This window comes from Myotis myotis, unplaced genomic scaffold (assembly GCF_014108235.1).
Source record: "Myotis myotis isolate mMyoMyo1 unplaced genomic scaffold, mMyoMyo1.p scaffold_m19_p_12, whole genome shotgun sequence".
Classification (NCBI taxonomy): Eukaryota; Metazoa; Chordata; class Mammalia; order Chiroptera; family Vespertilionidae; genus Myotis; species Myotis myotis.
The window spans coordinates 1,830,164-1,846,624 of NW_023416316.1; the positions used below are offsets into that span (position 1 = coordinate 1,830,164).

At 59.3% G+C, this 16,461-nt stretch overlaps 1 protein-coding gene and 1 pseudogene across 1 annotated transcript in view; both read left to right on the top strand.

The window, feature by feature from the left end:
- MED27 (mediator complex subunit 27) overlaps window positions 1-8,149 on the top strand; it is a 140,700-nt gene extending 132,551 nt beyond the window's left edge. Inside the window, exons 7-8 of the mRNA XM_036329309.1 lie at window positions 5,047-5,124; window positions 7,700-8,149. Of these exons, the coding sequence (XP_036185202.1) occupies window positions 5,047-5,124; window positions 7,700-7,834 (213 nt within the window). The 3' untranslated portion in view covers window positions 7,835-8,149. The remainder of the gene's footprint in view (window positions 1-5,046; window positions 5,125-7,699) is intronic.
- On the top strand, window positions 6,613-6,744 carry LOC118667831 (annotated as a pseudogene).
- Window positions 8,150-16,461: the final 8,312 nt, after the last annotated feature.

Sequence of the window (16,461 nt, forward strand, 5' to 3'; positions counted from 1 at the left end):
TGGATGCTGAGCAAAAAAAACCTTTGTTGTTGAAAAGTGTAAAACAAAAACATATTGCAGGCGACGGACGGCTTTGACAAGAAGGACGCTCCTTCCGGTGAATTTCTCCAGCTTTCGGCAGCCCTGTCTTGCCTGGCGCTTTGAAGTTCGGTCATGGGCACCAGGAACCAGCGTGGAGGAGTTTGGGAGGAAGGGAGGGGAAACCGCCAGAGTCCGCTTCGCTTCCTTCTATTAACTTACCCCTGTACCTGCTGATGGGGAGGCTGGAGAGATTAAATGCTCCTGTGCGCAGAGAAAACCGTGACCGTTTGGCAGTTGAAGGACTACGTCTCGCTGGGCCTTTTGGAAGCGAGCCTGCAACCTGGGTTGGAAAACGACCCAGTGATGGGAAGACGAGGTAGGCGCCTGCCTGGGAGCCGCCTGCCAGAGCAGAGCTGGGAGCATGACTCCAAGTCTGGAGAACACTCCCCAGTTAACTCTCTCCCGCTCTTGGGTAGTGGCCACGTGACAGAGCTTCTAACCTGGCCTCAGCTGGGACTCTGGCTGCCCGAAGACGCCACGGGCTGGGGGGGGGGGGGGGGGGGCAGATGGCATCCTGGGCACCTGGGCACGTGCCAGGGGCATCTGCAGGGAGGGAGGCCACAGGCTCAGACAGCCATCGCCCTCCCCGCTGTAAGTCTGTTTCCTCTTCTATAAAATGAAAATAAAGAAGGCACCCAGCTAGTTGCCATGGGGACAAAGTGTGAGGGGCACGAGCATACAGGCCCCATGAATGCAGTGACTTGGTTAGTAAGTAACCCCGCGAGGTCCTGAAAAGGCACCTTTGGGAGTAGGAGGACCCCGCACGCTGCCAGCACCCACTCCACGGCACCCCACTCCACGGCACCCCCCTCCACGGCACCCCCCTCCATGGCACCCCACTCCACGGCACCCCCTTCCACGGCACCCCCCTCCACGGCACCCCACTCCACGGCACCCCACTCCACGGCACCCTGTGACATTTCAGCAGCCACGTTTACCTTGATTCTTGAAAACAACACACTCCCCTTCAGATTTGCCCTCCTTGGTTTTGTGCACAGACTCAAAAGCCAAGGGCCCACCCCTACCCCCACCCCCCGCCACCCCAGTGCCTGGACCCCACCTCCTGGCTGCTGGAGGCCCGCCCCTCCCTGACAAGGGGCGATTGAGAGTCTGTAGGAAAGTCCAGTCTGGGGGAGCCCCACCCCACCCTTAGTCAGCATCAGCCAGGGAGCAGGCCCCGGGGACTTGTGCTCATTGCCGTTTGCACCCTCCTGCATTTTGATCCCTAAGAATAGCTGCAGAGGCTGGCTGAGTGCTGGGCCCAGCCCAGAGTCCCTGGTCCCGATTCCGGCAGGGCCCAGAGCTCGCGAGGCCAGTGCATGGTCCTCGAACCCCATCTCAGGCAGCTGTTCCTGGAGGGAACGTCCTCGCCACAGGGCAACCTTGCAGGCCTGACCGGCGCCTGGCTCCCCTGGCGGGTGGGCGAGCAGTGTCCGGAGGAAGAGCTGGGAGAAGGGGACGGTAGTGCTGCTGCGACAGATGAGCCTCTCAGTCTGTCACTCCAACAACCACTTTACTTCTTGCTCACACTGCACACCCCCAAGTCGCCCGAGAGCTGGGCTTCCATCACTCGGGACCCAGGCTCAGCAAGGCACCCCCACCTGTGAGTCCACCTGAGCGTGGCCCCGACCGGCAGGGGGAGGGCAGAGATCCACACTCGCCTTCTCCGGCTCCAAGGGAAGTAACACCCGTCCCTGTCCCGGTGCGTCTGCTGGGCCAGCCCCGTGGCCCGACCGAACTGGGAAGTTCAGAGCCTGAAGGGTGAGCCCCACGCTCCCAGCCAAGAGTGTGCAGGATTCCCAGGCGGCCCGGTGGGCCAGGGCCCAGAGTCCTTGGCTCCGATCCGTCCCAGCCCGTGGAGGCCTCGCTCTCTGCCCCCCACACACTTCACAAGAGCCGGTCTCCCTGATGGCTCAGCCACGGAGTGCACCATCCAGCCGGCACGCAGGCCAGGAACCTCCGGGTCGGGCGCGACAGGCTCTGCCTCTCAGAATTCACGTCAACTCAGTCGCAAACAGTAAACAAAAGTCGCAAAGAGTAATCATACACATTCGGTCCCGAGGAATGCCGCGGCAGAAATGATCTGAGCCTGAGCTATGTCCCCTCGGGATTCTTGGAGGCTTCCCTGAGCACATGGATCTGAACTGGCCCGAAAGGGGGATGGGAGCTGGGGGGACACTCGAGGACCCACGGCGTTTTCAGCAGAGGGGGGAGGAGAGGAGGATTCTGTTCTGTGTGCACTCATACCCTGAGAGGGTCTTCACAGTGAGGGCATGTTTAGATCTGGCTGAATAGCCACTAATGTTGATCAAACAGCCTGCCCTGCACGAACTGTTTGATTGAGTGCTCACAAGTAGCCCACGTGGCAGGTGTTGTCAGTTATCCCATTTTCCGGATGGGAAGACTGCAGCCAGAAAAGCTGCATGCCCGCCCCAGGTGGCACTGCTGGGAGGTGGAGGCCCGTTCAGCCCTCCAGAGCCCACAGCCTCTGCCCCGGGGCCGCAGGTCCTGCTAGTGCCTCGCTGAGTCAGGACTGGGAGGAGCAGCAGGGCTTAGACAGGTGTGGGAAGAAGCAGGGAGAATCGAGGTAGAGGATGTGTCACCCCAGCGCCCAGAGACTTGAGTGTGTGCCATGGACAAGCCCAGGCGCTGGCTTAGACCCCTGGGCAGGTGGTGTTACCGTCGCTGAGCAGCCGGAGGAGAAGCAGGTCGGCGAGCGCGCTTTAGATGTTTCCGGAAGGCAGTTATCAAACAGCCAGGAGCGGGCAAGTCCCGAGGTCAGCCAAGGAAAGGAGGAGGAGGTGGGCGCAGGCCAGGCACTCCATGAGCAGAGGATTCTGGGCAGAGATTCTTGGCAGGATCTTGGGGAAATGCCCTAAATTCCGAAGGCCACGGGGGCCAGGCGCACAGCATGGTGAAGCAGGCTGGTGTACGCCCTGGGGGCCGGCACAGGGCCCACCCCACCTGGACTCACACTGAGGGTGGCCACGTGGCTGTGTGAGGGCCAGCGTGTCACATGGCGGGACTCACTTCTACTCACACTGGTCCTCGGGGCAGGCACGGGTTGCTGCCCCCAGATCTGATACTGCAGGAGAAGCCGGGGATCTGAGTTGGGTGAAGTTTCCTGAACTTATATTTGGCCATTTGTGTTAAAAATTGTCAACAGGAAAGCGAAGATACTGTGCATCTGAACAAAGCATCCTGGCCATGGCCATGGCCTCGGCCGTGGCCTCTGGGGGGCAGTCTGACTGGGAGTTGGGCCCAGGCCAGGTGCTCAGGCTGCTGAAGTGCAGATCCAGGCTCCCCCCTGGGGGCTCCGGGGCTGGAGGGGCCCTTCCACGGCTGGGAAGGAGGACACCCAGGCTAGGGGACAGCAGGCCGGGTCCCCTGCTGTGACCGTGGTGGTGAGGGGGCGGGGCTTTATTAGGGGCACTTTATGAACTGAATGGAAGGTGCAGGAGAAAGAATTCTCCAGAAATCCTGTGGTTGTGAAGACTGTCTCCTCAGCCTATAAAGTGGCACCTGCGAGGTTTAGTGCGAGGCATCGGGATGGGGAGGAAGCGAGCTTTCGGGCTCAGGTACCACTGGGCCGAGTGAGTGAGCTTTGCAGTTTTGCAGCGATTACCTCCACCACACCACTCACCACCGCCCTTTACCAGTTACCGTCACTGCTGTGTACAGAGGTTTTAGAAAGCTCTCTGTCAGGAGGCTTAAACTAAAATCAGTCTTTGCACTTGAAGAAGCAGCGCCGGTTACCCCGACAGTCACTGCGTTTGCAGGAAAGCCAGGCAGGTGTTTCTGGTGTGTGGCCTTTGGTGAGTGGGCACTTTTAAGTTTATTTCTTATTCAGCAAATACATACTGAGCACCTGCTAGATGCCAGGTGATGTCTGGGCCTGGGGGACGCAGCACAAACCAGATGGGCATGATCCGTGCCCCCGGAGTGTCCACCTAGTGGGGCTCACCAGCCTCCAAGCAGCCATGAGGGTCAGTGGGCAGAGGCCAAGTCACAGGCCCAGGGCAGCAGGAGGGGCGGGAGGCGGGCTTTGCGTGCATGGCCATTGTATCAGGGAAACTGAGGCCTGGAGAGGGTCTTTGAGCATTCTGTGAGCTGGGGAGCCTGGTCCTCACGCTTTGGCCGTGGCCTCTGGCCTTGGGTGCGGGCCCACAGCTGGACTCCTTTCTGGATCATTGGCAACTCAGCGAGTGGGGCCAGGCCAGCTCTCTGGCTGCCACCTGGCTGGTGTGCATAACGGCTCTCAGGCCCTCAGTGCATCACACGTGCGCTGCGGGTGGGGGGAGCCAGGGAGTCGGCACGAGGGGGACCACTGTCTTTCTTGTGCACCGAGTGTCGCAGCGTCTGTAATGCAAGCACCCCCAATGAGGACAGTCGCATAAACCATGTGTGGGCATAACAGTCAAGTTCGATGTGACCTATGAACTTGCTGGCGGATGGTGGGCATTAGCAGTGGTGGCGTCATCAAGCATCAGGCCTGCAAGATCGGCTCTGTGTTCCAGAAGTGCCACTGAGACAGGGCAGGGCTAGACTGGGGGGCTGCTTGGAGTGGGGGCTGCTTGGAGTGGGGGGTGGGGGGTGGCTGCGGCTCCAGGAGCTGAGACGGACAACTCCCGTCGGAGGGCTGGCGAGAGACCATACTTTCAGGACAAGGTGCCTCAGAAGGATAGTTATAGTGAGGGCCAGGGAAAGGTCCTCAGAAGTGGCCACATTCCTGATCCTAAGGTTGCTGGAATGTTCCATGCTGCGCTCACCTTCAGGCCTGGACACCTTCCTTTCTGCCCCCACCCCCACTCTGCAGACTGACCTGGCACTTGAGATTTCATTGCCGACGCCTTCCCTCCAGCGCGGGCAAAAGCAGACTTGTTTGCACTGAAAGGAGTGTGTGGGTCTTGTTTTCTCTGCGGATTTGGAATGGCCTCTAACTCGGTCACTGTCCTTGGTCCCCAGGTGACAGACCACGCCACCACGGCCCTGCTGCACTACCAGCTGCCCCAGATGCCAGACGTCGTGGTCCGGTCCTTCATGGTAAGTGGCTAAGAGCTAAGGCTCATTTAAACCCGAATCCCCTGAGTAAAGCTCGCAGGGGCAGGTGGGAACCTCAGGGGCAGGTGGGACCAGCAGGGGCAGGTGGGAACCACAGGGGCAGTTGAGAACCGCAGAGGCAGGTGGGAATTGCAGGGGCAGGTGGGAACCTCAGGGGCAGGTGGGACCAGCAGGGGCAGGTGGGACCAGCAGGGCAGGTGGGACCAGCAGGGGCAGGTGGGAACTGCAGGGGCAGTTGAGAACCGCAGAGGCAGGTGGGAATTGCAGGGGCAGGTGGGAACCGCAGGGGCAGGTGGGACCAGCATGGGCAGGTGGGACCAGCAGGGGCAGGTGGGAATTGCAGGGGCAGGTGGGAACCTCAGGGGCAGGTGGGTGTTCCATCAGCACACAGCGAGGGCCTCTCGGGAGGTGGCCAGGGTAATGATGCTTGCTTTATGCTGGGAAGAGGTCCGGGAGGAGCGACGTCTGATTAGCGAGGGTGTTTTCTGTCCTTGCGGGACAACCGGTGCTTGGGAAGGGACCTTCCCGCCGTTCCCAGCTTCACTCAGGCAGAGGTCACTGAGCTCCTGGCTGCGCCAGCGTGCTTGGCGCTGAGTGGGTTGCAGTGGCTAAGACAAGCCTTCCCTTCTCCCTGACATTTCACCCCCCCCCCCCCCCCGACTGGAGCTGGGCCCGGGATGGGGAAGGGCCCCGTGGGGAGCGGCTCAGCTCCTGCCGCTCCTCTTCACCGTTCAGTTTAGTGAGCTGCTGCTCACCAGTTGGGTCGGAGCTGGGTGTTTGCACCACGGAGATCAGCAAGCACTGAAATCAGGACCGCTCCGCCCCCCAAGCCAGGTCATCGCACGCCGCTGCCCCGTTTATCACGTGCCCGCCAGTCACTAAGCTGGGCCGGCCACTGGCTCTGCACGGCCTGGCAGCACCACCCACGGTGTGCACCTCGCTCCACACTCTCCCACCAGCGGCCCTGTCCTTCACCGCGGCTGCGGCCCCTCCAGTCCGTGCCAGCAAGGCTGCCGGGCAGGGAGCCACGGGAGGACTTGCCTGTCCGCAGTCCACAGCGTTGGCAGCGGGTGGGGTGTTGCTCGTGCCCTTTTTCCGATCGGGTTTGCCTCACGTGAAGCTGCTGAGAGCCTGCAGTTCGTTTCTGAGGGCCACACCCTGGCTCCTCGGTGCTCAGCGCCGTCCACGCAGGGGCATTAGCAGTGTGGCGTCATCGAGCGTCAGGCCTGCATGGACCTCAGATCGGCCCTGTGTTCCAGATGCACAGCTCCCTCTGGGCCCACCCTCCGTGGGCCTTCATCTCTGGGTGCACGCAAGGGCTTGGTTCACCCCAAGGGGCCTAACGCCCGCTTTCCGTGGCGACTTACCTGGAGGCTCGGGGAGCATTTGAATCTGATCAGCACCGAAGGATAAATAGTTTAACTGAATGACCCATTGACCTCCTCACGGTTATTGCCAAAACCTCCAGCAGGCTCTGCACAGTGGCAGTACCGCAGCCAATGAGGCTTGTCTAAGGGGCGATTATTGCTAATTGAAAACTTCTCCCCATACTCCGCCATGACGACTTGAAACCTTGGCACCTTTTGACAGTCTCTATGGAGACTGAATTAACACACACACGCACACACGCACTCACGAACGCACGCACGCACCACCTCCAACCCGGGGCCTTGGGAGGCGGTGGTGACGGGCACAGGCTGCCCTGAAGGCGGCTGTGATGACGAGAGACGGTCCGTATCAGTAAGTCGGCCGCCCTCTTCAGCGAGCAGCGTCCCTTACCAACGTAACTCGGGGGACAGGGAATGGCGGGGTGCAGGAGCTCTCACAGCGAGGAGTAGGTGGGGTGTGGGAGGATGGGGGGGTTGGTCTGCAGCAGCCCTCCCTGAGCTGGGGATGGAGCTTTGTGAGTCTCGTGCTTCTGCGTGATGCCGAGGGGGCTGCCCTCTGAACCCCGAGCGGGACTCCGCCACTTATTACATTATCAGTGGCACCGGGTTGTCCCCGCCCCCCCCCCTCGCCTTCCCCGCAGGTGTGCTGGCCGCACCCTGACCGTGAGCGATGACCCGGAATCTGGTTAGGCAGAGGCGTATTGGCCTCAGGGGGAATTCTGAAGTATCAGCGATGCGTCCCCCCTCCACACATGTTCTCAACCACTGGTGGGAACAGGAGGGGCCCATGCTGGTGTCAGCAGACACTGCCCACCGCCCGGGGAACGTGCCCACGTGCGCCCGCTCCCGGCTGTGGGCCGTTCCTGGCCGTTCCTGCCCGTCCCCCCGGAGCGTGACCTGCCTGAGAGGAGGAACTTCCATTTAAAAGCTCCCTCAGTTTATGAGGGGCCGGTGCAGAAATGAAGATGGGCCGTGTGACCTATGGGGTCCACTGTGGCCTGTGGGGTCCAGTGGGGCCAGTGGGGGCCAGTGGGGCCTGTGGGTCCCGCTGCAGCCCAGTGACGACTCGGCCACCTTGGCCCTCTGTCCGAGAGGTCACTAGGCTTGAGAGGAAGGGTGACCTTGGAGGCACCGATTCCTGTCTTTTGTTCTCTCCGCGCTCTCTCTAGACCTGGCTGAGAAGTTACATGAAGCTGTTCCAGGCGCCCTGCCAGCGCTGCGGGAGGTTCCTGCAGGACGGCCTGCCCCCCACCTGGAGGGACTTCCGCACCCTCGAAGCCTTCCACGACACCTGCCGGCAGTGACTGCTCCTCCCCCCGGCGGGTCAGGAGTCAGACCGCCCATGGCCCTCACCAGCCCCCCACCCCCCCAAGGACAGCCTGGCTCTGAGGCGGAGCCTCCGAAGGACAGACTCCGTCCCGGTGGACGGGACACCTTGCGGGCGGCACAGCAACCTTAGACCCGGGATGAGGGTACCGGCGCGCTCGGTGGTCGCTCTGCCGCCCGGGGAATCGCCCCGGGGTCGCGTTCCCAGTGTTTCCACGAGCCCGTGTTCGTGCAGTCACGCTGGCGTTGCGTTCTGTAACTTATTTTTATGACAATAAACCTGTCCCAGCACACGCTGTTTCCTGTCTCTGACGCCCCTTTACGATCGGGCAGAGGAGTGGGCAGACCTGGCCTTTGGCGAAAGCCCGGGCACGTCTGCGTCGAGAGCGGATCTCCGTGGGGAGGACTCGCCTCTGCTAGCTGCTCTCAGAGAGGGTGTTGGCGCCCTCCCTTTCAGTCACTTGGCCACTGGAGAACCTTCATCCTTTTTGAGAAAAAAGTGCATGGTGCTTCTTTTTACTAAACCAGTAACACACACCCCGAGCGAAGGGAGGCGCCCGCCGGGCCTGGCGTGTCTGCTGTGAACAGATTCCAGCCCCGTCTGCTGGGCTCGTCCCCCGAGTGGGTGAGTTCTCGAGGAGAGCGGCGTCTCCAGGGCCTTCGCGCCGGCCCCGCTGCAGGTCACCTTCTCTGCAGCGGACGATGCCAGAGACGCCGCCTTCGGAGAGGGCCAAGGGACTGGGCGGTCCCGCGTGTGTGCCCAGGCACTCCCACTCCCCCACGGGCCGAGGGTGAAGGACTTGATGATGGAGACAACAGGGAGGGCCGGTGTGGCCCAGCAGCGTGGTCCTGGGAGCTCAGCAGAAACACACTCCCAGCACTCAGTGGACATGAATTGGGAATGTCCTTCATCTGTTCCAAGGGGCTTGGCGATTTCTCCCGTCTGCTGTCTTACCGTCCGTCACGTGACAGGCAATCCCTCCACAGGGTTCCAGACCTGGGCGTGGTCCCTTCTTTCCCCTGAGGCGCTTGTGTGCGGCCTCGCAGGAAGGACATTGGGGGAGTGCATCGTCCCCATCCCCCCCACCCGAGGTTTCGCTTTCCGCAGTTTCAGTTCCCGCGGTCAGCTGCGGCCCGAGAATATAAAAGGACCCGCACGGCACTGCATGTGACTTCATTATCACCCGCCAGCTCCGCATCGGCTCCGTGCCGGGATCTCACTGTCACCCGGGTGGGTGCCAGCGTTGCCCTGGGCGTGCAGGCGGCCCGGCTGAGGTCCCGCCGGTGCCCTGGGCCGCGGAGATCTCTGCCCGCGCTGTGCCGCCCAAGCCGGTGCGCCCAGGCGACCGAGTCGGCAGGCACCCACCAGGACAGACCGCGAGCGGGGCTGCTGAAGTCTGCCCAGGTTTCCTCCTGCACTAAACTGGGAGCCGGCCTTCAGCGGGCGGGTGGCGCTCACACCTCACCCCTGACGCATGCCGGCCGGCCGAGTGGTGATCTTTCCGTGTGAACGCACACAGGCTCCGCGCTCGCTCGGAGTGTCAGAGTGGGGGCTGCTGCTAAATCCAGAGCCTTTGAAGGTCACCCGTAAAGGGACGGCAGCTTCAGCCGCCAGCATAAGGGGCGGGAGGCATGGGAGCGTCAGGGTCTGAGGATGGAGGGCAGAGTGTAAGAGTCCGCTCACCCAGCTCCCGCGTCCCCGCCAGCGTGAGGGCAACTCGGGCCTTCCTGTCCTGCACTTGACAGGAGAGGGTGTGCCGGTCCTCCCACCTGCCCCCCCCATTCCCTCCTACCCCCCCGCGAGGTGCAGCTGCCCCTTCCGGGCCGTGCACAGCCGCCTGCCGCCAGCCTCGGCTCGCCTGCTCCGGAATAATGAGGCTTCACTCCAGGACAGCAGGCCTCTCTCCCATCTCTGCCACCCTCCCCTCCCATTCCCACCCCCGCTCCTTAAATTAGTGGAAAGGAACCTCAAAAAATCACTTTCCAGTTGGATTTTAAATTGCAGGTCAGCTGCTTCCTGTTATTAGGACGTGAAGCGGGAAACCGGGAAGCTCACGCTCAGCCCAGGTACGCGGCGGCGGCTGTGGGTGATGAGTTGCTCCAGGGCCGCTCCGGCCTGTCTCTGCTAATTGAGCCTGAAATTCCAGCTGGAGAGGGGCCTCCTGGGGGACGGTGTGCGGGGCTCGGCCTCGGCTGCAGCTGCTTCCCGTGTCCACAGAGACGCCACAGTGAGGCAGGCGTCGCTGGGGAGAAGGGGGCGGGAGGACGAGGAGAGCGGGAGCTGGGGAGCCGGCCTGGGACCCCGCAGGCTTCACCAGCCCGCTGCGGAGTGGATTGTTACTGAATGCAGTGCTCACTGTCATCGAATGCCTGGCTCTCACCTCAACCATAGGCTTGCTTTCTTAACACCTTTCGTACCGCATAGAAATCTCTAAGACATACGCCAGGGACCGCATGTTTTTGGGCAAACTGCACGTTATTTAAATCATCATAACTACAGATCATAACGCACTTTAGGTGTTGTTTTTCAATAATTGTAACATTTTTATTTACAAAAACAATTAAACGATTAAAGTTCCTAGTACTTTTTTAACGTATGGTACTGCGTAAAACATTTTCTAAAAGCGCCAGGAACTTGAAGATGAAGACTATTCGAATGACCAAAATGCAATGTAACTGCAATGCTTTATGGGTTTGTGCAATTATATAGTTTTTTGTAGATTGACCTGCACGGTTTCCACCAATGAGATCGCTTCATTCGCTGTGGACAGACAGTGTGTTGGCATCTAAGGTCCTTAACAGATGGCGCGCGAAACACGCGAAAGCTCGTGAGCGGCAGGAAAGGTGTTAATTACAAAAGGAATACGTATGTTCCTTTTGTAGAAAATTAGGTAACGTGGCCCGGCCGGCGTGGCTCAGTAGTTGAGCGTCAACCTTTGAACCAGGAGGTCATGGTTCAATTCCCCGTCGGCACATGCCTGGGTTGCAAGCTTGATCCCCAGAAAGGGGCATGCAGCAGGCAGCTGATCAGTGATTCTCTCATCACTGATGTTTCTGTCTCTTTATCCCTTTCCCTTCTTCTCTGAAATCAATAAAAATATATTTTTTAAAAAAGGAAATTAGGTAATGTGGATAAACACAGAAAAAAATATAATATTCATAGTCCCCACCAGCAAGAGAGAATTACCAGGCACTTTGGTGGCTGGCTTTCCAGACCTTCATATGGACACGTTTGTGTGTGTATTTGTAAAAAAGATCATACTGTGCACCATTTTGAACCTGCTTCTCGTCCCTGGGCAAAGACCTACCTCTAACACAGAGGCCCCAAATGTAGGGCACACACAATGTGCACACTCACTTCTCCTTCTCTTAGAGGAGCGGTTCAGATCAGATAGCCACTCAGTTCCATGCAGTCACGCAGGGCCCTGTCCTCCCGCCCCGTTACACCGCCTGTGGCCGGGGACAGGGTCTGCAGGGTGGGACTGAGTCACGGGCACCTTCTGAGCTTGCAGACGGGGAACAACAAAGCCGTCGTGAGCACACATGTGCAGGTTGCGTGAAAGGCAGTCTTCGTTTCTGTGGGGCGTACATGCCCAGCATACACGCGCTGGGTCATAGAGTGAGTCCATTTTTAGTTTTAAAAGGAAATACCAGCCTGGCATTTCACATTCACACCAGCAGTGTCTTCACCAGCATTTGGTATTGTTGCTCTTTATTTCGGCCGTCCTGATGGGTGTGGAGTGACATCTCATTTTGGTTTTTATTTCCATTTCTCTGCAGGCTAACGATGTGGCCCATCTCTTCATGTGCTTCTGCGCCATCTGTATGTTGTCTCGGGTGAAATATCTGTGCATGTCTTTTGCCCATTTTCTAATTGGATCTTTTCTGTTGTTTTTTAAAATGTGTTTTTATTGATTTTTTTTTTTTTTTTAGAAAGGAAGAGAAAGGGATAAAGAGATAGAAACATTGATGAGAGAGAAACATCAATCGGCTCCTCCTGCACGCCCCACATTGGGGATCAAGCCCACAACCCGCGCATGCGCTCTGACCGGGAATCGAACTGGTGACCTCTTGGTTCATGGGTCGATGCTCAACCACTGAGCCACACCGGCTGGGCTCGATCATTTCTTTAATACCGAGTTTTGGGAGTTCTCTGCATACGATTCCTTTGTCAGGCGTGTGATTTGTACATGTTTGGCCCACCTGTGGCTTGTCTGTCTCTGCATCCTCTTTATGGGCTCCTCAGCGTGTTCTCACTCACCGATCATTCTTTAGGTGTTGAACCTAACGTTGGTTGTAGGTAAGCAGTGTTCTCATCTTATGAACATTGTTGTGTGCACACGTGTTCTCGCAGGCAGAGCAACCTGTGGGACAGGCCCCCCTGACCACTCGCTGTCCACGTCCTGCCCCTGCTGTCCCCTGGCTGCCCTTCAGACCACCCATCGCATTGGATGTTAGTCATTTGTTTACTTGTCATGGCCATTCCCGCCACGAGAGGGCCAGCTCCGTGAGGGCAGGAATTGGGTCTGTCTTGGGCGTTGCTCTGCCCCTTGCACACAGTAGGTGCTCAATAAACATTTGCGGAACATTGACTGGAATAAGGAAGCCAGGCTCAGGTCTCTGCTCTGCTCCCAAACAGGTGACTGGGCTGGTCGCTCGATCCCTCTCAGCGTGCAGCCTCCGCCTGGGCATCCAGCAGCAAAGTCCTGTGAGAGATCACACCAAATTCTCGCATCGCAAATCCTTCCTGTGCACCTACTGTGTGCAGGTGCTAGTGCCAGCATACAGTCAGTATCACATGAGAGAGGGCGACAGTGCGGGCTCGGTGGCATCCCTTGCAGGCACACGCGCACGGATGCTCGGGGAAGTGGTCACAGTGTGGGGCGTGGTTCCTTTTCCACGTGGTCTCTGTGCCACCCACCCACCTCTCCTTGTTCGCTCTGAAGAGAAGATTCCGAGAACTGAGTGGGAGCTCGGCGGACGTCCGAGCAGCCTCAGCTGCGCATCCAGACCATCTTAGGCGCAGGGATTCAAGCCCCGTCTTCGGGGCGGCCGTGCTCCGAAGGGACCGCAGTCGCGGGTGCCGTCCTGGCCCCCCATCCAACCTGCATTGCGGTGGTTAGAACTCGGCCCTTTCTAGTCATGACCTTTTGATATTTGACTTTGCACTCGACCCCCTAAAGCCAATAGGAGCCGCCTTTCTTCCCAAAGGGCAGCTGGCCAAAGGCCAGAGCTAATTTGCTCTCCTTCCCCTTCCTTCCCATTCGTTTGCAAACCGAAAAGTTCAAGAAGACGTCACGCCCTGAAGGGCAGGCTTCTAATTAGGAAGCAGGCAGGTCGCTCCGGAGCTCCGGGTGGCTGTGAGATACGCTGGCAAGTCGCAGCCGTGGGCCGACACGCACAGGCCTGGACAGCCACGGGGGGCAGGGGTCCTGGTCACCTTGCCTCCAGCCCGGAGTGAGGGGCCACGGCCTGGGGGTGCCCGCTCAGGCTACAGGGAGGGCTGAGGGTCCAGAGCGGCCTGCCTGCTGCTCCTGTCTCAGAACACAAAGCCCTGTCCAGGCTGCAGCAGCCTCAGTGAACCTCGCGCGTGGCCCTCACTGCACAAAGGTTGTGGGACCTCGAGCCCAGCGGAGGGCCAGCGCCCCAGCCTGCCACGCCGGCCCACCGTGAGCTGTGTTCGTGAGTGCTGCCCGCCCCCTGGGGACACGTGATCACAAGAATCCAGACACTGGTGGTGTCACCCTTTTGGGATGAAGCAGGACCTTGCCCACATGGCACACTCACACAGACACACTCACACTGACACACACACTTGCACAGTCATACACTCACATTCACACACACTGACACATGCACACACTCACACTCATACATACACTCACATGCACACACACTGACACACATGCACATACTCATACACTCACATGCAGTCACACACACAGCCGCAGACATGCACTCACACACACACACACACACACAGTCACACTCACACACTGACCGGTCGGGGTGGGCACGTGCTCTAACCCAGCCAAAGACACACAGCGCTGTCTTGCGGGCACTTAGCCTGCCGCGTGCGGCGGCCACACCCTGCGGACCAGGCCCTGCGGGTGGACGGGCTGAAGGCCAGGGCGGGCTGGACAGTCAGGCGTTTCCGAGGGAAGACCCCCGTCCGCCCGGGCTTGCTGTGCCCGGAGGCCGCTCTGTAACTGGAGGGGCTTTGCCATCTGAGAGGCTGAACGGGAAGCCTTCCCAAGCCCAGGCGTGTGGCTCCGCGACGCTCTCTAAACCTCCCTGAGAAACGGGAACGTTTTCTTCGGAGCCCCGGAGCAGCAGGCCGCTTCCTCGCCCTGAGCCTGGGGCTCCCTGAGCCTCGGTCCACTGGGCGGTTTCCTGGCCCCGCTTCCTCGTGAGTGGCGCCCCACCTCCACCGCGGAACAGGGGTCCCCTTCCCTCCTTCCCATAACCTTCCCACCCCTTCCAGCCTCACCGTGGCCCCCAGCCCCGCCTCCAGAAAAGAGAATTTCCAAGAGTGTGCGAACTTGTTTTACACCAGAAATGAGCCCTGGCTGGTGTGGCTCATTGGGTAGAGCGTCGGCCTGCGGACAAAAGGGTCCCGGGTTCGATACCAGTCAAGGGCACATGCCCAGGGTTGTGGGCTCAGTCCCCAGTATGGGGCGTGCAGGAGGCAGCCGATCAATGATTCTCATCATTGATGTTCCTATCTCTCCCTCTCCCTTCCTCTCTGAAATCAATATTTTTTTTTTTTTTAAAAAAAAGGAACTATTAACAAAACAAAAAACAGAACGGACCAGCCCTCTCCTTCCCTTCACGCTGAGGGACGAGGAACTCTGACCTGGGGACACAGGCCACTCGCGCAGAACCAGGGGAACGGGCTCGGGGTCTGGGGCCCACAGCCACGCCCCAGCCTCCGCCCCTCCAGGCCCAGCAGACCCACAGGGGGCACTGCCGTGGGAGGACGGGGGGCGCTTCTTGTGTCTCATCCCTCGCAGCCCAGTCCGTCCCAGCGTGCACCTGGGACTGGCCCTGCGTGGGGAATGCTCTGTGTGGTCAGTGTCCGACCGTCTGTCCCCGGCAGGGTTTGAGCACCAGGAGGTCTGTATTAGGAACCAAGGGTTTTTACGGCTTGTTCCCTGGTTAACTGGGGAGTAAGGGTTTCACTCAACACGTCTTTCCAATCCGTGGCGCCCAGGGCCCGGACACGGACCTTGCACGGCGAAGCACGAGTGGCGGAGATACTGGAGGGCCAGCCGGAGCGGAGACGGATGTGGCCGCGGTAAGGTTTTGTTCTCTGTCCGGTAGCGTTTACCGTTTGCACGCTGTGTCGCATGAGTACGTGGTGACTTAATGTCACGGTTTAGTGACTCATTCCGCATCCTTCCCTCCTGCCGCGCTCCCTCCCTGCCAGGCTCCGCCGCCCGGGGCCGCCCTCAAGGGGGACCCGAGACGTCGTTTTGAGTGTATTGTGACCCCAGGACCTGGCAGAGTCTGCTAGCTGCCTTTCCAACGGCCACACGTGCATGCTTCGCCCCAAGAGAGCCGCCACCATGAGCCTGGGGTGAAGACGTGGTCTCCCAGCTCCTTGCGGTTAGGGGTGCCGTTGGGGCGGCCTCGGGTTGTGTGCAGCTGCTGGCGGTGTTCTTAGGGGGCAGCTGAGAGGAGGGAGAGGAGGGAGGTCTGTCCTGCCGGCCAAGGCGTGGCCATGAGGGCCGGCTCTGAGCAGCCCTCCGGGGCCAGGAGGTAGAGCCACAAGCTGATGTGGCAAGAAAAAGCCTGTCTCTCAGGCAGCTGTGCCACCCTCGGGGGTTTATGGGAAGAGAACAAGGCCGTCTGTTTAGCACAGGGGTCCTCAGACTTTTTAAACGGGGCCAGTTCACTGTCCCTCAGACCGTTGGAGGGCCGGACTACAGTTTAAAAAAAACTATGAACAAATTCCTATGCACACCGCACGTATCTTATTTTGAAGTAAAAAAACGAAACGGGAACAAATACAATATTTGTATTTGCATGTGGCCCGCGGGCCGTAGTTTGAGGACCCCTGGTTTAGCAGGTGTCATAGGACACTCCGGTTCTGAGTTTTCTGTAAATTAGCTGAATTGGCCCCTCGTTGACACAGGATCTCCAATGGAAGTTGGGTTTTTACAAAATCCTCAATGCGAGCTTCTTTTCCTGGTTCTCTTTCTCACCTTCCGAGGAGTTAATTGAGAGTCCCATTTAATTGCTGTTTTTCTGTTCTCGAATGTGGGGTTTGTGGCAGCTACACCCCAGGCCCAGGCAGTGCTGGGCGCTCCCCCCTCCTGGTCCTGCTGGCCGCCTCCCCCACCATCATTAACACCCCCGTTCCGCCGGCCTCCATTGCGACCCACACGATTTCGGTTTCTGCTGGTGTTTAACACTGCTAAAGGTTATTGAATCCATCTCTAGTCAAGAAAAGAATTTAATTAGCATGTTCCTGCCTCATGAGGAGAGGGGCTGCACGCGTGTTCTGAGCTGCAGGCAGACACACACACACACACACACCGTGCGGTTTCTGGCCCGTGCAAATATACCGGCGGCTTTCTCATCTCCTCCTCCCAGCCTCCCT